Source organism: Mus musculus, chromosome 4, assembly GCF_000001635.26.
Source record: "Mus musculus strain C57BL/6J chromosome 4, GRCm38.p6 C57BL/6J".
Taxonomy (NCBI): domain Eukaryota; kingdom Metazoa; phylum Chordata; class Mammalia; order Rodentia; family Muridae; genus Mus; species Mus musculus.
In genome coordinates this window covers 63719536-63745289 of record NC_000070.6, presented here as the reverse complement: position 1 = coordinate 63745289, position 25754 = coordinate 63719536, and the positions used below count along the sequence as shown (strand labels likewise).

General features: G+C 44.1%; 1 protein-coding gene and 1 long non-coding RNA gene across 2 annotated transcripts in view; one reads left to right on the top strand and one right to left on the bottom strand.

Annotated features, from left to right (window-relative positions):
• Nucleotides 1-25754, bottom strand: part of Gm42294 — a 76794-nt gene that overhangs the window by 27888 nt on the left and 23152 nt on the right. Inside the window, exons 2-3 of the long non-coding RNA XR_881353.3 lie at nt 10167-10301; nt 179-584 (exon numbers count right to left, since the gene is read on the bottom strand). This is a non-coding gene — a long non-coding RNA (predicted gene, 42294). The remainder of the gene's footprint in view (nt 1-178; nt 585-10166; nt 10302-25754) is intronic.
• Tnfsf15 (tumor necrosis factor (ligand) superfamily, member 15) lies at nt 231-20690 on the top strand. Its single transcript, NM_177371.4, has 4 exons — nt 231-481; nt 10994-11036; nt 11924-11962; nt 15247-20690. The coding sequence occupies exons 1-4, from the start codon at nt 260-262 to the stop codon at nt 15699-15701; spliced, it is 759 nt and encodes a 252-aa protein (NP_796345.4). The 5' UTR covers nt 231-259; the 3' UTR covers nt 15702-20690.

Sequence of the window (25754 nt, the reverse complement as noted above, 5' to 3'; positions counted from 1 at the left end):
ATGCTTGGGAAAGCTTTCTCCTTCTCCTTCTTCTTCTTCTTTTTTTTTTTTTTTTTCTTAAACCAAACTTGGTTTCTGTTGTAGGCGGCGCATTCCCTAGCCGGGCAGGGCAGGCTGCAGAGGGCTGTCAGAGGGAGGGGAGAGTAAAAAAGGGAGGAGAGGACAGTCATTAACTCACTCAGTGTGACAGCTGCTCTCTTATTTAATGGGGGGCTCTCTGGTCAGAAGGGATCAGAAGTCTCTCCAAGACAGCAGAAGGATGGCAGAGGAGCTGGGGTTGGGCTTCGGAGAAGGAGTCCCAGTGGAAGTGCTGCCGGAAGGCTGTAGACACAGGCCAGAGGCCAGGGCCGGGCTAGCTGCCAGGAGCAAAGCCTGCCTGGCTCTCACCTGCTGCCTGTTGTCATTTCCCATCCTCGCAGGACTTAGCACCCTCCTAATGGCTGGCCAGCTCCGGGTCCCCGGAAAAGACTGTATGCTTCGGGTAAGTAAACTTGCTCCTGCTTAGACAATCAGTGGTCTCTCTGCAGGCAGCTGTGTATTCCAGTTTGGGACAGAGCCATTCATGGATAGCGCTGGTGGCTCCCCTGTACAAAGCAAATACAGACCGGGGGGTGAGAGGTGGAAAGGTCCCATCTGGTTCTTAACTTTGCACTTCCAGGGAATTGAATTGTTTCATCTCATGTTTGTGCAAGAATAACTTCACACTCCATATACTCTTTTTTTGTTTTTGTTTTTAGATCATTATAATTACAGTGCGGCAATACTTTGGAAAACATTCCTTTTTCCTTAAACAAAAAGCTCTTAAATTTAATTACATAATGCATGATTATTGAGGGGAAAAAACATAGAGGTGTAAACTATTAGTGAACTAAAATATATAATGCCTTTCTATTTATATTGGAGGATGATTCTGAGATTTCTACATAGTATGAAATTGTTTCTATGGCAATGACCCCACGGCAGTATGATGTATGGATGACTATATTATGTTCTTATACGTGTGTGATAAAATTTACTTAACCAGCTCCTCTTCTTGGATTTAGAAATATTTTTCAGTGCTCAATTAAGAACATACTGACCCTGAGATTTTGCTGGGACTAGAAAGAAGGTTAGCCACCACAGGGGTATAGGGGTGGCACTCAGAGAATGAGGGGGGCAAATATCCAAGCGGTGACAAAGCCAAGGCTGAGGACACCCAGGAAGGATCTGAAAGGTCAATGTGTGTTATTTAAAGAATATTCCTCAGGGGGAAATATCTGACATAGTCTGTAGTGACTGATTCTACTTTAGTCCCAAAGATTAAGGACTAAAAGCAAAAATAGGCAGCCTAATTAGAAACCTGGTCTCTAGTCAATCCTGGGCAATTTCCACTCTGTGGCTAATGTGTAACTCCTGCCACTCCATCAGGGTCAACAAACTGTGATTCAGGCAGCCACGTGTCATGGTTTATACAGTGTAGACATGTGCAGATAGACTAGGAAGGCTGCTTATGTTAGAAGGGACCTGTAGGGTATTAGAAAATGGGAGGTCAGGCTATGACCCCAGAAAAGCACACACACACACATACACACACACACACACACACACACACACACACACACACACACACACACCAGACTGAGGCACTTCAGGGAATACTCAACTCATACGGAGAGAGCTGTTGTTGAACACTGTATTATTAAGTGGCCTCCAGCAATCTGTGCCTCCTTGGACTCTGGAGGGATTCCTGACATACAGTTGGATCCTATTACTCGAGATGCTGTCTACAATCCCCATGTTGGCCGAAGCCAGACAAGGTCATCTAGGTACAGTCCAGAAAAGGGAATTGGCAGGGGGAAATGACCCAACAGGGAGACTCATAAAGAAGGTGCTGGGTGCCATCACAAACCACAACACCCGAGTCCCCTCCTCACAATCCCGACTCAGATGCCTTAGGTATGAGCCACATTGATACCTAATGCTCCCATCCCACCACGAAGAAAACCATCTTGCTGGAGGGGAGACACAGAGGAGCTTGAGGTTGTTGCTTAACCAGACTACAGGACATCTCAGCTTCCAAACAGAATAGTAAAGGGGCTGAGACTGGGATGCCTGGAGAGATGCAGGTCCTGAGAAGCAGCAGCTGGCCACTCAAGGCAAGTTCTTAAGGGAGAAAAATATTTATGAAACAGCTTGTAGGGGCTTAAATGGGGGCCCTGATTGCTATGCGCAGATAGAAGGAACACAGAACAGCTGGGAACATCCAGGATCAGTGGCCTGAGAAGCTGCTACCACCAATTCCTTGGGACTGGGTAAAAGGAGTTTTAAAACAGCAGTTCCCACCCTGTGGGTCACCACCTGCACAGCGGTAGCGTATCAGATATCCTGCATATCAGATAGTAGAATAATGATTTATAACCTCAGCAAAAGTTTCAGTTATGAAGTAGCAACAGAATAATTTTATGGTTGGGGGGGGCTCACCACAAGATGAGGGGCTGTATTAAAGGGTCACAACATTAGGAATGTGGAGGGGCACTATTTTTGGAGTTTGTTTTAGAGTTCGTAGGATACTAACTCTCAGAAAGGGCCTCACTGGAGGATACAAAAGTTTGGACAGAAAAAAGTACCAGCAGAGGGGACAGTAATCACCGACCATTTTCCCCTCCAGACCTTTGATCTCAATCACCAGACTCAAGTAAAACTCATGGCTCAAGGAAGCCAGGCAGCACTCATGCTAAGAGGTTAACTTCGCCAGGAAGGAGCCATGCTGAGAAGGGCAGAGGTGGAACTGGGGGTGAGGTATCCTAAAAGAGAATTACTGACTCAGAGGAGAGGGCAGAATGTGAGATCCAAGGAGGGGCAATTGGGCTAAAATGAAGTTCTCTGGTTGGCTCAGCCATTTTTGGCCAAGTGACAAACAGGCTCCTGGTTTCATGTCTTTGAGCTGTTTCTTTTTCTGCCAAAGAGGGCGTTTCTGTCAGCATGCTGACATTATTAACGAGACACGTGCAGGAACATTTTGTATGTCTGGAATGTGGCTAAACCGCATGTCCCGGGATCCTGAGGTATGACTGGCACTCTATGCTAGGTACCAGACAACCACCAGGGAAACTTGACCCTGAGCCTCAAGGGGCTTCGAGGTTGATATACGGCACTGAAAAGGGAGCTGTGGGAAGTCCTGGTGTTCCCTCACCTAGCCATGGAGCAAGGGTGACACAGCTCTAAGAAGCTTTATGCACAAGTCCAGGAAGGCACCTGTGAAATAAAAACTGTTCCGGAGGTCCCCGTCAAAGACTACTTTTGATTTAGAAGTAAGCCATTCCTTTGTTTTGCAGATAGGAAAACTGAGTGGAGAAGGGGATGAAGGTACTTCCCTAAGCCTGTACCTCTAGTCAGAGGCAAATTCAAGCTTAAAACCAGACAGCCTGAGCCCCCTGCTCTGTCTTCTGACCACGGTGCTCATTCACACTGCAGTAGGTTCTAGATCTCTCGCTACAAGAAGAGAACTTTCAGTAGTGCCATGGAGGAAAGTCAGGGCCACTACCAGTACCCCCATGCCAGCCCAGTGAGGAGTTTCAGAGATCAAATCTACTACAGCACTCTCAGAATCACCCACCCACCTAGGACACATAGCTCATCAGGAAATTAGAGCTACTGGGGGTGCCGGGGGAATCAGAGAGGTGGCCTGGCACCCTTATGCCAAGGAAATATAATTGAAAATAAAATTGTCTCCCAACCCAGAAGACTTCTCTCTCAGGAAGACCAGAAGGGAAACAAATACTTCTATTCTATTACTGAACAATACTTAAACTAAGACGTGATGCGCATCACAGACAATCCGAGGCACAAAGAGATTGCAGTTTTATATGGGCAAGCAGATACAGCCCAGCATCTATAAATTCAATATAAAGAGCCAAGTGGCTTGAGGCATACGTATACATAATAGAACATGCTTGGCTTTTGAGAGAGCTCATCTATGTGTAGGCATTTATAAACACATGAGGTATCCCGGGAAGAGCTGAGAAATTGGTGCTTCTGTGAACGCCCAAGGAAGGGAAGTGGGAGGCTGGGAAAGAAGTGTTTGCAAACACTCCTTGAACAAAATGTAGGTGTTCCCTGTTTTAAGAAAAAGATAGAGGTAGTATAGTGTTTTAGAATCTTCAGATCTGTGGAAGGCACTAGCATGATCTGCATTTTGGAAAGGCCATGAGTCATGAGTTGAAATCTCAACCCCAGTCTGAATTCTAGACTGACCCTAGTTAGTACACCGCCTCTCTTCTCTTGGTGTCTGCTTGTCTATGTACGAAATGCAGGCAATTAGAAATGAGGTGTGTAAGGTGTCTCCCCGTGGTGGGGATTAGCCAAGAAGAGCACTTACATCATGCTGACCAGGGAAATCCCCTGCCCAGGGGGATTACTTCACAACTTCCCTGCCTACTATGGAATTTGCCATCACAGGCCATAGGGAGGTTTGGGTGCTGTGGAGCTTTTCTGTGCCCCCTTGTGCACTCCAATCTTGCGCTATCACTACAACCTCTTCCCTGAAACTACTCTTTTTATGGATAACATTTGACCATGGTTCAGGTATCCTCCAGAGTCCTGAATAGTAGTCACTGTTTCGGAACAGGTGCCCTAGCCCCTCTGGAACTGGCACCCTAAGGCCAGGTCTTCCTTTCTACCCCAACTCCATCCCACCCTGGCTCAGGACACTGACTCCTCTTAGCCACACACAAGGCACTGGTACTGAATCCTGTACAGTAAGTCTTCCTACTATGTGGTGGGGCTTCCTGCTCAGTGCAGCACTCCTGGTGCATCTGTGCACGCCTCACAGACTCTCCCCACATTCTCCTCAGGACCCTTTAATCTCACTTCTCCACCTTTCTCAGAAGTCCTGCAAGACTCCACTGTTTCCTGTACTCCCTCCCCTACCTCATTCCCTTACCCAACACCCCAGGAAAGTCTGGAATGCAGTAAATGATCAGTGGAAATGATAACCCTATTTCCACTGGGGAAGATATCTAGTGGTAGCTTGCAAAGACATTCACTTGTGTTTTCTGGATGGGAACGGGGATAAGGGGCTAGGCAGCCTATCCTGGGCCTCAGACTCTGCCATAAAGTGAAGGGATGAATATGCTTCTGGGACTAGAATGCAAGACATCCGGAAAATTATAGGCAAAATAGGGATGCCGCCCAGAGGATTTCCCTACCCACTCCACCTTGGACAGGGCCTCTTATCTTGCCCAAGTTGTCTTTCCTGTTTTGAAGGTAAACAATAACCATGATCCTCAGCACTGTCTACAAGACACAAACACCTGAGATGAGAGACCCGTGTGCACGCTGCATCCATAGTGGAGCCACCGCTGCTATAACCCTAGGAAGCTCTGCATGGAAGAGGAGCTTATCTCCAAAAGTTAGGTTGGGAGCAGCTGACAGGGAAGACGGTGGCTGTTCAAAAGCAGAACAAGAGAGCAAGCTGCAGATGTGCATCCCAGTCGGTCAGAGCCACAGCACAGATCGGTTCCTTCCTGAGCCAGGCTGTTACTCCCTCAGGCAAGCCTGCACCGCAGCAAGCACCATTCTAGCTTGGCAAACTCCTGTGTCCTCATCTAGCCAGCTCAAAGTGCCAGGCACCACAGCGCTAGCACTGTGTAAAGTTGCCTCCCAGGCGGAACCTCCTGCCAGCACGCAGCAGACAGCAGCAGCAGGCTGAGGATCAGAAGTGGACACTGGCCCATTCTGCTTCCTCTCCACATTTGTGTTCAGAAAAGGCAGGGTCCAGAAGTCAACTACAGACCTAAGAAGCCTGCACAGTGTCCATTTAGAGAAAGGAATAAAGTCACCCCAGATGCCTAAGAGATCCTAAAATCTGCTGTTTCTCATTAAAAAAAAAAAAAAAAGATCCAATAGTAACTTTTGTTTACAGCCAAAGCTACAAAACCCTGGAGTAGAAGGTACAGACACCATCCATAGTCTAGGAGGACTGCTTGGGCCAAAATATAAATAAATAAATAAAAGAGGAAAATGAAATTAATTGATATTGACTTTAAGTGCAGCTTCTCTGAGCCAGAAGGATAGGCCTTCCAGGAAAAAATCACTGAGGTCAGCAAGTGTGCCAGAATCAGGAGTCAAGAAATAACAAAGTTGGAAATTCCAAATTTGCTCGGCTGCAAACCCCTGACTCTTTGCTTTGTGTCAGATTAAATCTATACCACGGCAACCATGGTCCAGGCCAATGCAGAGGATGATGCAATGAAATGACCTCAAACGAAGCCATTTCCAGTTGTATTTATCCTTGTGAGAATACAGAGGAAAAGAAGCCTCGGATGCCCTGATTTTTCCCCTAGACGGGCGGAGGGAAGTGTCGTGGGTCATAAAACTCGAATGTTTTTACAATTGCAGCATTTATGACAGCAAGAAATGAATATAATTTCCTGTTTGCGAACAGAATAGAAGGGCAGGTGACTCCAGAAGTGGGAGGGAAGGCTATGTGGATCATTAATTAATAAACACTCACAGGGATTTTTCTGGGGGAATGCCAGGAAATCTCAAAAGCCAGCTCACTGCTAACTTGTTTCTGTTGTGTTCCCTGATAGCGCTTATCAGGATCCTGGTGTGTGTGTGTGTGTCAGAATCTGAATTTGCTCCAAAAGTTCAGCTCCCTCTCCCTACCTTTGACTGTCAGTACTTTCTTAAGGCCTGCAAACACCTGTTGTGATGTCAGCTTGCACAGACTGTTAAAACGCTCACACACCAGGGCCCAACACAGAGCCCAGCAGGCAGGCACACGTGGCAAAGTGGCCCCTCCTTCACCCCAGACTTTTTTTTCTGTCCAGTTTGAAAAAGTAGATTCAGTTGAGAAATATGTAAAGTAAAGGACACAGTCAGTCTGAGGCCAAGGGTCACTACTAGTCAACATGCCAAAAAAAAAAAAAAAATCAACCAATGAAAGAAAGAAACACAATCATAGAATGGTGTGAGTTACAACCTGCAAGAATTAAGTGGGGGAGGGGAGGGGAGCATCAGTCATATTTCAATGCTGCATGTCCTGGACATCCCACTGTCTCATTAAGACTTATGATCATAAGTGTGCACATTAGCTTTATTTGGTTTGTTGTGTTGTTGTTGTTGTTGTTGTTGTTGTTGTTTCTGACTTGGTTTCTGGCCATCCCTCTCAATTCTCAGTAAACATTTTCAGAGCTTCAGTGTTCCATGCAGACCTTTGAAGAGACTTTGGAAACCATAGTACAAACAGGCCATTGCTACTCACCTTTAAGTTGTTCAGATAGTGTCTGCTTGGCGTTGTTGTTGATAGTGACAACGGTGACGATTTGCTTATTTTATTTATGTGTACAAGTGTTTTGATGGTATGTGTGCACGTGTACCACATGAATATCTGGTGCCCATGAAGGTAAAAAAACATCAGATCCCCTAAAACTGTATCTACAAATGATTAAGTGCTACTATGTGGGTGCTGGGAACTGAACCTGGGTAGTTTGCAATACCAACAAGTGCTCTTAACTGCTGAGCAATCTCTTCAGGCTCAAAAGGTTTTAATCTAGACAAAAATACCTTCCTCCGAGATTTCTGAGTTGTGAAACCCTAGCTAAAGTCGCTGAATCCAAGCTTTGCCCCATTACTCGCTCCTCTCTGCCTCTGACTTCCTGAGGCCTGAGATTCTTCAAAGTTTGAAGACTCAAACTTCAGTAAAAACACAGGCACTTCCTTGCATACTGGAAATAAAGTGGTAAGGGCAAACCAGACACTCTGCCTAACAAATTCTCCTAGAGAGAGAAAAACATTATCCCAAGAAATAGAATTGGGCTCTGATTCTCAGCCCATGGTCATGTGAGAGGAAATGTCCAATTCTTGAGGTGTGTGTGGCCTGGGGCCAGGGTCCATTTGGATTTGGAGACCAATACAGCCGTCTTTAGGAGCTTTCATCTCCTCAGGACCCCAGAGTCCTCCAGAAGTGTTTGGAGGAACCCCGCCTAGAGAACAGGACATCTAATTGCCCTGGTGTTGCCAGCGACCATCTGGAACGTAGGCAGCAGGACAGCTTGGTTCTTGAACCTTTCTCTAGACAAGCTACTGTCCTGCCCCTTCTCGCCTCATCTACTGCTGTGTGACCTATCACAGTAGCTTCCCGTCCATGACAGTCATTATTTTAAAAAATCAGTAAAGGGAAGGAGAACAGAGTCCCGGCTCAAGATTTTCCTTCAGGAAGTGGTATGGTTCTTAATACCTTCCAGCAGGGCATTAGCTCAGCCTCCATATCTAGTGGCAGTTGGAACCACTAAAACCCATGCATCCTAACCATATACAAAAATAAATTATGTGTCTACGTAAAAAAAAAAAAAAACCCAAGAAGCCCATCAGGAACCTGTGTGCCTAGCCCAGGTACCAGCTCACAGCTCTGGAATTCTTAGTCAAAAAGGAATGCCCCAAAACTTTTGCTGAGTGTCTGTTCAGCCCAACATAAGCAGGATGAATGATGTAGTTTCTCAGCAGAGAAGTAAATGAAGCAAGAGAAATCCAAGTAGGACAGGTATAGCTTTCTTTACCATGAGGAGATTCCATCAAGACCTCCCCGATTCTCTTTGAGTACCCCACTTCCTACTTTCTGCCTCACCAAATAACCAACCAAATGATCAACTCTGTCAGGCACCAGAGAGAAACCAAGCCACTTCTAAAAATACATCTCTGCCCCTAAAGCCAGCAAAATTATTAATGTGGAACAGTTTGTCCCAGCAAATGGTTGGGCTTTTCAAAGATGCTGTGTGAATATCTATAGTGTCTTCATTCCCTAGCCTTGCCATTTTCCAGCTGTCCCCATGTGCAGTTGGCCCTCCTTCTTCTTATACATGCTGTTAGCCTTCTCCAGTGTGGCTATCCGTCCTTCATCATCTGACTAACATGTACAGGACCTATACGCCTCTGTTCAGTCTGATTTCTACAGGTCCTCACAGTTCTGGATCAGTCATCTGTTTAATGAACCTTGAGCTCGCCCCACTGTCGCCACGCTGACTCTCATGTCTTCTGCCTCAACATACCAGGAGTTTGTCCATAAGCTATAAGGGAAGAGTTTCAATCTTGAGATTTTGGAGTCACCTGATATAGGATGGAAGATACTCAGCAAGCCTCACTATTACTATGGGGATATGGATAAAATCTACTATAGAGTGTTTCATGAGCCTAAGGGATGTGCTGCCAGCACAAATAAGCAACAACTGCACTCTTTGTACTCTTAAATCTATTGATTGAGGAGCACTGTGGTTTCCTCTCACAGCTGGAAACACAAGAGGACATAGAAAAGAGCAAACAGTTGGTAACAAAAGAGGTGACCAATAGGATGTCAGGATAAGATAGATCTGTGGGTCAGTGGGCGGGCTCAGTGGGTAAAGGTGCTTGCCTTAGGACCCTTGTGGTGAAAGTAAAAAGCAGACCTAGCACACGTTGTCCTTAGACCTCCACACATGCACTGTGCATATACATATATAATAAATAAAATAAATTTTTAAAAAAATATATGAAACTATAGTGTGAAAGGCCTGCAGTGCCACCAAAGCATTATGACCACAATAGAATCTTGATCATCATAGAATCCTCTCTAGTTAGCCCTCTAGAGAAAAGCTGTAAAATAGACAAAAGGAAGAAACCAAAGGCATAAAGGTCTGCTAAGCAGCTGTAGGAAGACCCAGAGAGCAGGAGGCAGGGCCTGGACATCTTGGTGCACACTCTCCTGGGTTGAAGCCTTCTCTTTTGCACTCAGTTACAACCCCTCAGTCACAAGCACACACAGACACACACACACATACACACACGTGTGTGTGCTGTGCCCATGTAGATTTTAAGTTGTAGACAGAGATGAGATGTCCATGGTAGTAAGAAATAATCTGTTAGTGAGGCTGTGTAATTACAAGATCCAAGTCAGAGAATTCTCTTGCCAAGGCATGCAAGTGTGTGAAAAGATTGTATGATTGTAAGTTGGAAGCCTGCCTTGCTCCTGCGTCTCGTGCTCAAGCCTGTGAATGGTAGTTCTTGTATTTTCACATGTCCTTCCAACTAACTGGGCCATTTTCTTAATTGATCTTTACCTCAACTCTGCAAGTCACTTAGGTTTGGGGGTGTTAGCATCTCCAGTAGGTACACTAAACTCAGAGAAAAGGGTGTCTTTCTCAAGATCTTACCATTGACAAAGGACAGAACCACAATCCAAATTCATGTCTATCTGATACCAAGGCAGTTGCTTTTCTTCTATCATGTGAAATCTGAAGTGACTCAGGAACAGAGGGTTGTGATGGTGGAAGAATTCTTCATATGTTCTGTGGAAACAAATGAGAAGTGCAAAGCTGATGGGAAGGGAAGGAAGTCATTATTTCTTTGTCTGAATCATGTCTTAAGACTCAGAGCGCCAAATATTGTATGCCTCCTTTCGTGTGTGGATCCTCAGTTATATACAATCATTCATAGGGAGAGATGGATACAGATGATATAGATACAGCTACAGAGAGATGGGTTGCATGAAATTAAAAGCAGGACTATCTTGGGGGGGGGAGAATAGATGGGGGGTAAAGCAGAAGAGAATATAAGAGGGTGAATATGATCAGAGTATCTGATACAGTGGGGTAAGAGTGTCCTCACAAAGTCCTTCATGATGCACAGTCAGTATATGCCAATAACAAGAATAGTTTCAACCTTTGAAATAGTGTGAGAAAAATAAAGTAACTTCCAGTTTGTTTACTCCAAGCAATGACAGAATGGGGTAATCACCTCAGATACAGCAGGAAAAGCTCTCAAACTAAAAGATAAAGACAGGAGAAAGGAAGGCCATGGGGGTCTCTAGAAAAGGTGTGCAGAGCCGAGAGGCAAGATTCCCACCAACTGAGATACCCCAATGCTGTTCTCTCCCAGCGAGGACCTAGGCTCAGACAGCAGCAGAGTCTTATGGGCAGCCGTGTGGGTTTTTGAGTTAAGAAGGACTGTAAATTGACTGGCCTGTACTTTTTCTCAACAGGCCATAACAGAAGAGAGATCTGAGCCTTCACCACAGCAAGTTTGTAAGTGTTCCTCTTTGATGTCTTTTCTTGGGGATAAGGACATTGCTGACAGTTTTAGCATGCATGAATTGGAGATGGGCCTACAATTGCCAAGTTGCTGAGCCAAGGGATATAGACAGACCTAGAGAGTAGTGAGGCTCCTCCCCCACTGCTAAGAAAGCAAAACAGTGCTCTGACTACATGTATGCTCCATGGCCTGAATCTCAACTCCCAGGTCAGGGATGTGCTAGGCAATGTGGCCTTCATTCCACAGGTCATTCCAGATGTCGCTATCCCTTCTGGCAAGGTGAGTGTAGATGAAGATTTTGCTGTTTAAAGTCAACACCATCTTCATTACTATAGAACCTGTTTAACTTTAATGATAAGGTCCTTCTCAAAGACTAATGGGGGAAAAGGCGCATAAATGGAAAAGGGTCTGTCAAGGTCATGGAGCGACAGAGTGGCACCTACTCACTCCACAGCCCTTCTCAATTGAGCCATCAATACTCCTCAGTGATATGGTAAAAGAACCATAAAGAATCTGAAAGATCATCTGGCCCTCAAAGAATAGTCTAAAGGAAGAAGTAATGAGCCATGGTTTATTTGGCTCTAAGAACCAAGAACCATGTGGACACAACATTCAAGATAGAGACTGCTGTGCCCATCTTAGAGATAGGAAAACTGAGTCCAGGCTAGGCAACTTGCCCAAAGTCTTTTGCACCTAAGACTCTTACTCCTGAGTCTCCCATATCCCCAGTGGTGTATCCTACAGATACCATGTACCAATCCAAAGCCCACAAGGCATGAAACTGAACCACAATGCATAGGATTGATGTTCTTCTCTCATGGCAGGTGCTGTCTTCAGTCTGTTACCCATTACTCAAAGCATATTTTTCCTTCTGTTACAGACTCACCTCCCAGAGGCAAGCCGAGAGCACACCTGACAAGTAAGCCTTCCTCTTCTTTCTTAAACACCATAGTTCATAGATCTGTGAGATTTTTTTTTTACTATATTTGCCAAAACTCACTGTGATGGCTTTAAACTGGCAACCGAATTGACAATCAAGGATTTTGAATAACTTCTTCCCTGTGTCAGATCCAAGGGCCCATGACTTGTGGGTGCTCCCTCCTCTGCAGTCAGCATTCTACCTGTCTCTCCTGCTTTCCTCTGGCATGTTCACACTCAGCCATCCACAAGTGACTTTCCTCCATCTTGGAACCTCAAGTAATTCTGGGTCTCAGAAAAGATGACAGCTCCCTGGGCTGACTTGAAGGGGCTGGGGAGGTAGCTCAGTAAGTGAGATGCTTATTATTTAAGAACCTAAGTCCAGATCCCTAACATCCATGTAAAAAACAAAAGCCAGGCATGCCGCTCTGTGTCTGCGGAGCTGGTGCAGACTCCATCCAGTCCCAGAAGGTCACTGGACAGTCAGGCTAGCTGAAACAGTAAACCCCAGGTCCTGCAAGGTCTGTCTCAAAAAATAAGTTGGAAAGCAACAGAGTGTGTTAGTAGATGTCAACTTCTGGCTTTCATAGGGGCACACACAACTAAACACACACATACACACATACCACATACACACATGAAAAGACTTTGAGGAAACTCAGGCTCAGTCGTCGATGTGCATGTTCCAAGTCAGATGGGTAGGCAGTGGGAAAATTCAAACGAAGCAACATGCTTCCTATCCCAATTCCCAATGCTCCTGAGCTAACTCAGTTCGTGGCATTCAATGCAACAGGGCTTGCCTCTCTGCAGACATAGTGGGACTGGTTTATGCATCCGTCATCTGAGAACACTTGTCAATTACTGCATTATCCACAGATGAATACCACTAGCTGTGAGTGATAAAGATGTCTGTATGGAAGCTCCAGAGCTTCCCAAGAGCCATTTAATGCCGAGACTAGAGAATGCCACACCAATTCAGGTCATGTGCCAAGCTTGCAAAAGATACCCTAGACCAGTTAGCACTGGGAAACATACCTTAGATTACATTGGTTCTCAACCTTCCTAGTGCTGTGACCCTTTAATACAGTTCCTCATGTTGTGGGGACCCTCAAGAATAAAATTATTTTTGTTGCTATTTCATAATTGTAGTTTTGCTACTGTGCTATACCTCTATTCCTAAGATCATTGGAGATATGTGTTTTCCAATGGTCATGCCCCATAGCTTGAGAAACCACTGTATTAGAAAGTCTAGGATCTAAGTTTCTGGTTACCCATTGGATCCACAAGTTGTTAAATTATTCCTTAAAAAAGAAGCTAACCTCAAACTGTAGTGTCAGTACATAATGGTGATTTCTGTGAGTTTCCAAAGTAGTTACAGGGGATTAAGATGTTTTGTTGCCTCTAAAAATAATCATTTTATTGCAAATTATCCTATTTGACATCAGTTGTTTGAATCAAGTTTGGCTCTGTTTATTTCTTTAACCTCAAACATATTTCATAAAGCACTGGCCAATATGCTTTATATAATGTATATTTAGGAGTGATACAAGCATAAGAATATATAAAACATAAAAATGGCACAAGCTTACTCTTTCATCTATCTAAATGAAACATGCTGCTTTATTTGAACAGGAAAAATTACCCAACTGTTTATGGTAATCTATAAAATGCTCACATTTGTTCTGCCCACTTAATCTTCAGAACAAGGCTCTAAAGAACCCAATCCTCAGCGTCCAGATGAGACGCTGAGGTGCATGGGAGAAAACCTATCTGCACAGATGATTAAAGAGCTTTGCATGGTACAGAATCAGAGTTGGTACTGGGCCCAAGTGGCCCACAGCCCAGCTTCCTTGCATGCCACAAGGTGATTGCATTGACTTATATTTGGCCCTGTCATTGTGAGAGAAGAACTGCCAAAATGTTCTGAGTCTCTGGTCCCAACATGTCCCCAGGTAATATGTTATTGATTACTGCCTGTTTTGTGACATTGGACCACAACATTTTGATGTAATGCAGGGATGGTTGCTAGTGCTCTCCCTCTTGTGAGCTTGCTTTCCCGCCCCCCATCCCCCTTCTCCCTGCCACTCTCTGTCCCCCTCTCCTCTTGTCCTCTCTCTCCCCTCTCCCCCTCCCCCTTCCCCTCCCTCTCTCCCTCTCCCTCTCTCTCTCCCTCTCCCTCTCCCTCTCCCTCTCTTTCCCTCCCCCCCTCTCCCCCTCTCTGTATCCTTCCCCTTCCTTCCCACCTCTCTCCTCTCTCCCACTTTCCTTTGAAACAGAGCTTTTCTGAAACAAGAAAGCTAGTAAAATTGATGTATTTCCTAATAGCTATGGATTGTACACCTCTTTTAATTCCCCACAAGTATTATTTATCTTTTCTCAAAGGAAATACATGACAAATAAAAGCAACACAGATTTAGTAAGATGACACATTATACAAAAAGAATTTTTCTAGAGGGAGGGAAGAGAACAGAGTACAATTATCCATACTGGTAGATAATTGTTTCCAGAACCCCTGGAAGACAGTCCAATCTAATGTAAAATGCTAAACTCGTGTAAAAATGATGAAGCATTGACAAAACCTATGCATGGCTTCAGAAATGAGCACTGAGAGGTCCTGCTGTCTGGCCTTATCCTGGGTAAGCCAACTTAGCAGTAAATTATTTTCAGGTACACAGCAAACTAAGGAGATATTTTAACTTTGACTATGCCCATATAGAACATAATTTGTACATAAGGAAATCTTTCATAGTGATCCAAATATGAGTGGCCATGCCCCAGGGCACAAACTTAAATTATCAGGAGTGTCAAAGTTCTGATTATGGAAGAGACTGCTAACCTCATAGAGTCACCAAGGAAAGTGAATACAGGAGGTAGGGGCCACCTCCGTGTGTAAAGTACCGGCTATGCAAGCGTGAGGATTTAAGCTTGGATCAGCAGAAAATCTAGGCATAGTCGCTCATGCCTGAATCCCTAAGACTGGTGGGACAGACACAGGCAGATCCCCTAGAACGTCCTGGCCAGCCAGTCTCCTCAAATTGATGAACTCCAGGCTCATGAAAAGCCTTATCTCAAAATGTAGAGCTTCTATCTCTGGCCTCCATATACATGTGTTCTTACATGAGCATATGTAGATACAACATAAACACAAACACACACACACACACACAGAGAGAGAGAGAGAGAGAGAGAGAGAGAGAGAGAGTACAAGACTTTATTCTGATACCACAGGTATCAAAACCAGAGGTTCTGACCTGTGCCATTTAAACTTCTCTACTGTAATTGCAGTTAAGAAACAAACCCCAGCACCACATCTGAAAAATCAGCTCTCTGCTCTACACTGGGAACATGACCTAGGGATGGCCTTCACCAAGAACGGGATGAAGTACATCAACAAATCCCTGGTGATCCCAGAGTCAGGAGACTATTTCATCTACTCCCAGATCACATTCCGAGGGACCACATCTGTGTGTGGTGACATCAGTCGGGGGAGACGACCAAACAAGCCAGACTCCATCACCATGGTTATCACCAAGGTAGCAGACAGCTACCCTGAGCCTGCCCGCCTACTAACAGGGTCCAAGTCTGTGTGTGAAATAAGCAACAACTGGTTCCAGTCCCTCTACCTTGGGGCCACGTTCTCCTTGGAAGAAGGAGACAGACTAATGGTAAACGTCAGTGACATCTCCTTGGTGGATTACACAAAAGAAGATAAAACTTTCTTTGGAGCTTTCTTGCTATAAGGAGGAGAAAACCATCATTCCAAGGGGCTCCCCTGCCTCCTACTTTCCAATTTCCTTTTCTCATATGGATCTATAAACAGGGGCTTTAGAGGGATCAGGGAAGGGGACAGTGGTTTAGCTATATAATTTAGGAACCCAATATTGATCCGTATATGCCTTATGGACTAAAATAGTAAATGGAAAACCCAGTACAGCTCATGTTTGATAGAGACCTGCTGGGTTTTAAAAATTGAAACACGCCTCATCCAATGGCACAATCTACTGATTTCAGGACAGAACCTTTCCACAGTGCCCTCTGTCCAAGTCCTTTCTGAATTCAGCAGTTCAGTTAGAGCTGAATTCGACAATGAACTTACTCCAGATCAAGAGCTAAAGACAGAATCCAAAGAAAGACTGAGAAAATGATGTTATTTCTCCAAGAGGCAATGCATTTCCACATTCTTTTGTGCCTAACCTAAAAAATAAGAAAGAAGAAAGGAAGGAAGGAAGGAAGGAAGGAAGGAAGGAAGGAAGGAAGGAAGGAAGGAAGGAAGGAAGGAAGGAAGGGACAAGAAAAGACAAGACAAGACAAGAAAAAAGAAAAAATGGTATTTCTCGTGAATATTCCCTAAAAGGAATTGGTTTTCTGCTGTGAAGGAGAAACCTCACCTTTCTTCTGATTGCATCCTTTAGTATCCAAACATACAAGTGGGAATTCCAAATGCACATGGAACATAGAACACTTTTATTATTGTGAGAACATGTTTATTGAGTACCTACTATGCTCTGGGCACTCAGCCCACAGGACCATGAAGAGAAAGTCAAATTTTCTTAAAAACTAAATGAATCCTCAATACATACTTCCTGATCAACTACCACTCAAAATGTATAACTTCCAAAGTATAACTTCAAGTCAGCCATCTAGGTGGTTTCTTGGGTAAAGGTGCTTGTCATTAAGCCTGACACCTGGGTTTGACCTCCCAGAACCCAAAAGCTGGAAGGAGAGAATTGGTTCCCACAAATTATCCTCAAACCCCCATACAAATGATGTGGCATGCACACATGTAACTAAATAAATAAGTGTAAAACAAAAACAAAAACAAAATTTTAAAGAAAAATTTCAAGTCCTGAAAGACAGCATTCCTGAGAATGTTGTCTCCATCGTTGTCCAGTATAGGCTAACCAGCTGATAGAGACACTGAAGGAATTTAAAGACAGACATCAAGTGAAATGGAGCACTGTAGAAACACTTGATTCATGCCAGGAGTCAATGTACTATGAAGACCAACAACAAAGTGTCAGTCATCAAATCCAGAGGTGTTTATCTAGATCTGCTTTCAAGTTTGGTTTGCAGCCTTTATATAGTCTCTATTACAAATGCTCGTGTCATGGTAGATGCCACAAGGAGTCAGAGGGTAAACTTAGCCCCAAACCACTGCTGAGCCATCTTCTAGGAAACCTTCGAAGCAGAGCTGGGCAGCGTGACTCCCACACAATGACTGGGAAAGTAGTAGCTGATCAAAATTTGTTGAGTAATAATTTGTTAGAAAATTCATCTCCACTGCCTACTAAACCTAAGTTGTATACTATCTAGCTTCTGCTAAGCCAACTTACATTGGCCACTTTTTCTGTCTTCAACTTCTTGAAGTATCACAGGTCTCAGTGAGAACACAGGGAAAGGTGAGGTCGCCTTCCCCTGGTTCTTCATAGGGGAAACCACACCTGAAAGAAGATGAGCAGCCTGAGGTGACCTGGAGGAAGGGCTGTCTCAGAAGAAGGACTTATTTTTTGGCTTAGGTCTAAAACCTTGAGAGTAATGCTCACTGGTCAATTGAGGATGCTTTATCAATGACTCCAGTCTGACTCCAAGGTCAGAAAGGAGAGTGAGATGCTCTCTCTGCCTGCATATATCTTCATGGAACATGAGAATATTGAGCAACATAGACTTATAGGAAAACACTTGCCCAAAAGTAGCCAGAGTGACCTGGTCATCCCCTCTACTAAACCCAAGCTTTGTGTCAAGGGCCTTCAAAGCTGCCCAGAAGTGATCTGGATGGCTTGGGAATTTATCCAAGACAGGAATTTCCTGACAGCCAAAGATGCTTGAGTCCTTGTGCCTGACATGCATTTATTTTGCCCCTGTTTATTGAAGACTGTAACTGTTGATTTGTGGGTATACATACATACATACATACATACATACATACATACATACATATGCTGTCATGAAGGCAGCATCAAACATTACTAATTGGACTCAAACCAGCATTTCTGTTTCCAAGATACTAAGTATTCCCATGCAAACAGGAGCATGCTATTTTTCTAAAGCAAAATGAAAAAAATAGTTTTGAAAGTATATATATGATGGAGTCAAGTGTAATGGCATACATCTGTAAACCCAGCACATGGGATGCTGAGCCAGGAGGATTGCCGTGAGTTTGAGGAGAACAGGGGCTAAATAGTAATTTTCAGGAAAGCCTTGCCTATATAACAAGACCTTGTCTCAAATGAAAAAAAAAAAAAAAATAGACCCCAGGCTGGTCCTTGGAGATAAGGTAATATATTCATTGGGTGAGGGGGTGTGTGTTTTGGAAAATAGTTAATTTAGTGAGAAATGCTTTTCGGTCAAATGCATCTCAAAGGCTGCTGAATTCAAATCGGGTCTGTAAATGCTTACCTAGTGCTTGCTTGCCCTGGGGACAGAGACATAAATTACTTTAGTCTCAGATCCACTCGTTCTAACAGATTGGCATCTCCATCGTCTGTGGAGCTTTTAATCACTCTGTTTGTATTAGCTAATTAATTAGCTAACTTGAGACACACTGATATTTTCTTATTATAAACATGGGTGCCATTTGATAAAAGACAATCATTAACAAAATGGTTCGAATTTCCGCTTAAGTGATCTTCTTTTTTCCTTTTCATTTTTTTTAACTAGCTAATCAAAGGTAGTTTCCCAAAAATAAATGCAAAGGGAGTATAAAGAAAAAATTCCCTGTGGTGGGAGCTAGTATTGAAACAACAGTATCAAAGAGGCTGTTACCTACTGGCCTCAAATTTTGGCAGGAACGCCTTTGAAAATGTTAGAACTTTACGGACAGCCTAGAGGTGCTTTGAAAAGTCTCTGTTGCCAACAAAAGCCATTAATCAGCATGCGGCACAGGTTACTCAAATTTTGACCTTGACTGTTTTTTAGATCTGTTACACAGAACACAACTTCTGGGCTGTAATCTCTGATGTGGATTTGGTGATTTACTAAGGTACCGTGGGAAACAAGGAAAGTGTACTTGTACCACATCGTTTCTCAGTGCATGTCAGAGTCTACTCAACAGCAGGGCATGCCAGAGCCTTGGATACATTCCGGGACAAACTATGTCACTCCTAAGGAAATTCCAAGTGTGTGCCTGTCAAGCACTCTGGATCATAGAAGCCCACGAGTTCACTGTGCACAAGGCACAGCCATGGCCAGCACTCTCTTGCATGGTATTTCTCTTAAGCTCTTACTCAATCACGGTCCCATGATTGTGACATTGGGGATTAATTGCTTGAGCAGGTTTATTTACAGTCTGTTCCTTGCAAAATACATGCAGATATGTCTGGCCTCAAAATCCCCTGATTGTTTTAGGGCTTAGAGAATACTGGGGATGTTTTTGCTGTTTTCAGATGTACTTTATTTAAGCTTGCAGAATTACCCTGAATATTAACAGTGTTCTAAGATATTGCCTGCTAGCTTCTGGCTAATTTACTAGTGGTGACAGTATCAGATCAGAGTATCTATATTTATGTCTTGCTATTATAGTTAAAACTTCCTGATCTCTGTAACACACTCACCCCTACCTCATCTATCTACCCATCTTGTGGATGTAGCTGTGAGAAGACTCACAAGCCCGAGTTGCAGTTACTTTTCTGAAGCAACATAGTATGTTAATGGAATGGCCAGAACTCTACTCTTGGCACATGGCACTGAATTTGATGCCACTAAAAGAAAAATTGAAGGCAGAAATATTTTTTACTATGCATGGGACAACGTAGAAGAGCAAGGAGACTGCTTACACATGGTGGTCACATCTCTGGCTTCATCCCTAAACCAATTTTCTGACCCCAAGTCGATTTTTTTTCATGTAGTTATTGTTCATTTTCTGGAAAGAGTCAAGCAAAAAGAGAGTTTTATAGAAACCATTGCATCATGGAGGTCAGGGGAGGGATTAAGCCAAAGAATTCCTTCTCCAAATCTATAGCCATATGGCCACCCTTTGGTGTACTTCTATTTGATCATGACAAACCTGAGAGCCCTGCCCAGAGTTCAGTGGATCCTAATGAACTCCAAGAGTAATTCATTCCCTCACCAACTCTAGGGGCTTGGCCAGTGCAGAAAATGTCATGGGATTTTAAAGTTAACATGAGCTGCTATCCAAACTTATGTCTCTTTAAGAATGGAGAGACACAGGCCAGGAGAGGTAACATATGAAGCCTGGTATTGGGCAGTAGCTTGATGGAGTATTGAGGCTAAAAGTAGACTTCCTGCCCCTGACCATACACAACACCCTTTCAGTTTGATCCATGGTGGTCTTATTCTACTTTATTTTGAGCACCTGTCACACCTAGTTACTGTCATGCCAAGAAGGTCCATAACAGGCAAATCCTACTCTGCTGTGTGCACACAAGAGGAAGGAGGCTCACAGTAGCAAGTAAACAGATAAGCAAACGTACACGATTTTCGTCTTAAAGTCATTAAGACACACGCGTACCCCTCTTTTGTTTCAGAGGGTATACAGGCTGAACAGATGTCAGTGTTCACCTATTCTTATTGATAAGCCCCATGTGCTTTCATTGGTTGAATGTTTTATGTTAAAACGTCATATTGCCATCGTAAAATGCATATTGTATGTTGTTGGGTATATAATTAACTAATATGCATCGCATGTATGAATTCTAATCTCTGTAAATGAAAACTTATATATGTTAACATATGTAATAGTTATAATTTAATAAACTGACACTGGAGACTACAGAATTTTGATTATTTCAATTTTTTTGTCAATCAGTTTATTTGCTTTTCTTCTGTATTAGTATCCAAGGATAACCTTGGGATTCTTTTTAAAATGCATCTAGAGGTCGGGTAGATGGCGAAGCCATTAAAGTGCTTGTGAAAGAAGCAAGAGAATACAGAGTTTGAATTCCCTAAAGCTATATGAATGTCTGGTGCTGTGGATTAAAATGGTGTCCAGCATCTGGTCTGCCACAGGGTTAGGGGAGGCAGGACTCAGGGAGTTTGACTGCGCACACCCCACTCAACCCGTTGAGCTTGAGTGGGAGTAACACTGTGAGAAGCCTCAGGACCCAGTCCAGGGGTGGGCAAGCTCAGTCTGAGATCCTGGAGGAACTGCTAGAGTTCATCTCAGACTCTCAGGTGCCACAGACACCACTTGGTGCCACGGAAGAAGCTGCTCTGGGGTCCCAGGCCGCATGTAGGCCAGGACATCAGGTTCTCAATCTTGGGACACTGGAAGCTGCTGGATGTCTCAGAAGAGCTGCGAATGGAGTGTCAGACCGCGGGCTGTCTCTAGTCGGGGTGGAAGGGAAAAGGGCAGGAGGGGAGCCATTGCTGAGCTACAGAAGACTCCCAGCACAGCACATCGGGTTACAATGAGAAGAGGCAGTCCATGGTATTAAGGCATTTATTGTTATGGCAGGAAGGGGAGCTAAGAGGGTAGTAGAGGCAAAGAAAGGCAGAGAGAGGGGGAGAGTGGAGAAGTAGAGACCAGCCATGGACACACGGAGAGAGGGGAGAAGGGAATGCGGAGAGAGGGGGAGCAAGATGGCAAGAAAGAGAGGCAAGAGTAAGAGAGTGAGGGGCAAACAACCCTTTCATAGTGGGCAGGGCCTACCTGGCTGTTGCCAGGTAACTGTGGGGGTGGAGTCCAGAGAGAATACCAGGAGCTTGGGGCATTGCCCTACATGACTGATGGCCACAGAATTATGGAGCTGGGGCCTTGTGTCCTGACACGAGCCTGGCATCTGGGCGTGGCAAACTTCCTTCCATTTCTTGCAGAGGTATCTGCTGGGTCTCCAGGGTTTAAACCTAGCTCAACTAGAAAACAGGCTTCCTTTCACAGTCCCACATGGTGGGAGTACCTGTCATCAATATCTCCAGCTTTGAAAGGTGAAACAGGGATCCTTAAAGCAAGCTGGCTGCTGAGACAAGCTGTGTCAGTGAGCTCTGGGTTCAACTGAGAGATCCTGCCCCCACCGAATAAGATCAAAAACAACTGGAGAAGATTCTTGGCATCAACCATGATCCCCCCACCATGTATGCATGCACATACATATACATGCTCATACATATACATACATATACATATAAATACACATATGGTAGAGAATGATAGCAACAGACACCCAGGTGTTCTCTTCTGGCCTACACAGACGTACACTTACACAAATCTAGGCATAGACATGTATACAAACCACAATGGAATAACTCAAATAGAGCTTGCCTTAGGGGTATATGCATGTCATTGCAGAACTCAGGAGCCTAAGACAGGAGGAACATGACATCAAGGCCAGCCTGGGCTACAAAATAAGATTCTGTCAAAAATAATAAAATCAAAAGGGTTCAAGACATCCATTTCTGCCCACTTCCCAGAGCAATAGACTTCTGGTACCAGTTCACTTCTGGGGCTCAGATGTGAACTATCTTGAATTGCCAACTGTTTCTTGGAGGGATGAAGACAGCATTTCTCTATGTAACCTTGGCTGTCCTGGAACTCCCTATGTAGACCAGGCTGTCCTCTAACTCAGAGATCCACCTGCATCTTCCTCCCAAGCACAGAGGCTGAAGAAATGTACTACCATGCCAGTATTAAATTGACATTTTTAAGAGTTTAAAAAAAAATCACATATCAGAAAATGTATCTCTACCTCTACAGGTAAAATCAGACACAAAAGGTGGTGGAGTGAGGCTCTGCTCTGAAGCGTCTGCCTCAAAATCTCCTTCCTACAAGCCTGGGAAAGGCTCTTGGTCCTTCAAGAGGTCAGTTCCCTTCTCATCTCTTTGTGCCCATCCCTGGGAGTGACGGAGAACAGTTTGTTTCTTACACTTGTAGCATGAAATGAAACATTGCAAGCTAATACCGGTGAAAACTCATTTCAATTTTCCAGAGGCAAACAGTGATGAAAGTGTAATGCAGGTCCCCAAAAATGAGTTTTCCAGCAGATTCCCAAAAAGACTTTCCATCCCCAGAACCTCAAGAACAAAGAGGTGAAGTCATTTACCTTCTCTCCAGTGTCAGCTTGTCATCTATGGGGACGACCAGTGACAGATGAGAGTCCCCATTCCAAAGGTCTAATATTACCATTATGACTATGAGCTTAGCATGATCAGTCTATGTTTATCTGGCATCTATCCACCTACACATACATATCCCATCACAATAATAGTACTAATGATCCAATATGGAGTCATACAAACTGCTGTATAAGGGGCAGAAGACCTCTGTTCTAGATAGGCCCCAGGCTGCCAATTTGGCCAATACATCTCTAAGTTTCCATTTTCTTCTCTGATTAAGAACAGGGTTCAAATTTATCCCTTAATGGAATGTCTACATCAAACCCCTTCCCTAAAGGCTCTGGGATCAATCATGAAGGAGAGGCTGAAAGACTGTAAGAGTGAGAGGTGGTGGATGACTCCAAGGAAACAGCATTTGCAAACACACCAGGGCTGATGCACATATGAACTCAGAGACCACAGCAGCATGCATAAGACCTGCACAGGTTCAAGCCAGACACAATCCCAGGGGAGTACACACAAACCTCACTCCTAACCAAGAAGCTACTTGCAATTTATCCTCACTGAGGGAGACAAAATCAGTTTTCTCCCATGGAGTGACACTGGATATGTAAGTCACACTCCAGGACAGGCCCTATGCTCAGGGCTCCATGTTGGGTTTTTTTGTGTGTGTGTACTTTTTGTTGTTTTTGTTACAGTTTAGTGTGTTTAGCTTTTTTTGGTTTTGTTTTGCTTTGTTTTCCTGCTGGTTTGTTTGTTTGTTTGTTTGTTTGTTGGCTTTTCCAGGGAAGCCTTGAGAAAGAGAGAGAAAAATAAAGTTGGGTGGGTAGGAAAGTAGGGATGACCATGAAGATTTGGGGGAGGGAAATAATATGATCAAATTATATTATTATAATCAAAATATATCATATTATATTGCATTAAAAAACAATAAAAATCTAATTAAAGAAATGACAGGGCTGAATAAGTCTGTGCCCGTGGCACTTGAGTTTCAAATGTGCTTCCTTTTATCAGATTTGTAGGGAGGGAAGAGGACTTGTCCAAGAGAAAGCAGAACTCTGTGTCCCTAGGCACAGGGACTTTTCTCTTCTTTAGTGGAGGAAACAGAAAGCTAACTGCACCTGAGATAGGTATTCCAATGTGTACTCATGCTGTTCCATGTTAACCGACCTCTTCAACTCCCTCTTCCCACTGGTCCCTTTAGGCTTTCAGTAGGGCTTGGCAGTCCACTCTCCATACCACTAGTGAGTTACTATTGTATTTACAGCTGGTGTTTCCCAGGTCCTGAGATGAAATCTTCCCATAATTCACCTTATTCAACAATGCTATGAAAGTGGCCTTTTCTTACTGAATGGATGAGGGAAATGAAGCCTGAGAAATTAAGTCCACAGGTCCAAAATAACTCTGCAAAGCCAGGATCCTAATCCAGAGAGGAAGAAAGTACCCTCCTCTCAGAACCCATAGTCAGTAATCTATAATAATAGCTAACTAGGAGCTAAGCACATGGCATGCATCATCTCATTTACTCCTCAGAGCATCATTTCCTTGGGTTCATGTCAATAACCATACTTGCTCATACTGCCACTGGCAACCTCGGAAATAAGCATGAAGCCCTCAAAAGATGACTGGGTCTCCCATTCAAAGCATCATATGACCACTGCAAGCACAGCAGAGATCCCACCCAGGAATGTCCTTTCCTCTGGCATGCCAGGGCCTCACTCCTACTAACCTATAGAAGTACCAGAATCATGCAATGTTGGTCATCCCAGCCTTGCCCAAACTGGGAACCTCAATTGTGGCCACACCGAGTCCTCAGACCAGTTCCAGCTGCTAACCAGTGATGTGGGGTTCTTCTCTATTGGCTTCCAGTTCCTCTCAAATGTCACCACCCACCCTAAAAGTAAGTCCTGTCTCCTTTCTGGTCTATAGTCTCTACCTGGCCTTAGTTGATTGGACCATGTGCCCTGTGGCGAGCCTTCACCAAGCATTTTGCAAGCCCAGTTTTCCTTCACCTTCACATCAGAACTTGGAGAGCAGGAACCCCTGTCATCGTGGCTCTCCTACACATGAATAAGGTTAGGTTCACTGAGACCCAGGAACTCCATGGACTTGGGCCTTCCAGTAAGTGTGATTCCATCTCCTCACACAGTGTCTCATTCTGCTTCTAGGCTTTGCCATATCACTGTGTCTTATGTGTATCATTGGCAAAGTCACCTAACTCCTTTGGACCTCAAAGGGCACCTCTAAATTCAAGTACAGATCTAAAATTCTAGGGTTCTAGCTTAACTTTAGCACAACTGTCATTATTCTTGTATTATAAGAAGTCTGGCCTTGCTTTTGTAGAGGACATTATACCCAGAGCCCTCTCCTCTCCAGGTTACTATTCCTCCTAGGGACAGTGAAACACCACTCCAAAACTGTCTCCAGCAACTCATATCTGTAGCCATGCTAAAGGAAAGACGCCCTTACTGGCTATGTTTACCTCACTGAGTTCTCAACTTTGGCTGCATACTAGTAAAAGTAGAGTATAGGAATAGACTATCCCAGACCAATGCAATCAGAATCTCTGTCTTAGTTACTGTGCTGGCTAGTTTTACATCAACTTGACACAGGCTAAAGTCATCTGGAAGGAGGGAACCTCAATTGAGAAAATGTCTCCAAAGGTCCAACCGTATGGCATTTTCTTAATTAGTGATTGATAGGATGGGTCCAGCCTATGATTGGTAAGATCATCCATGGGCTGATGGTCCTGGGATCTATAAGAAAGCAGCCTTAGCAAGCCATGA

Coding starts and splice junctions, on each gene's coding strand:
- Tnfsf15 (NM_177371.4), top strand. CDS start 260: ATGGCAGAGGAGCTGGGGTTGGGCTTCGGAGAAGGAGTCCCAGTGGAA. Junction 482..10,993: donor GAAAAGACTGTATGCTTCGG/GTAAGTAAACTT, acceptor TTTTCTCAACAG/GCCATAACAGAAGAGAGATC. Junction 11,963..15,246: donor GCCGAGAGCACACCTGACAA/GTAAGCCTTCCT, acceptor CTGTAATTGCAG/TTAAGAAACAAACCCCAGCA.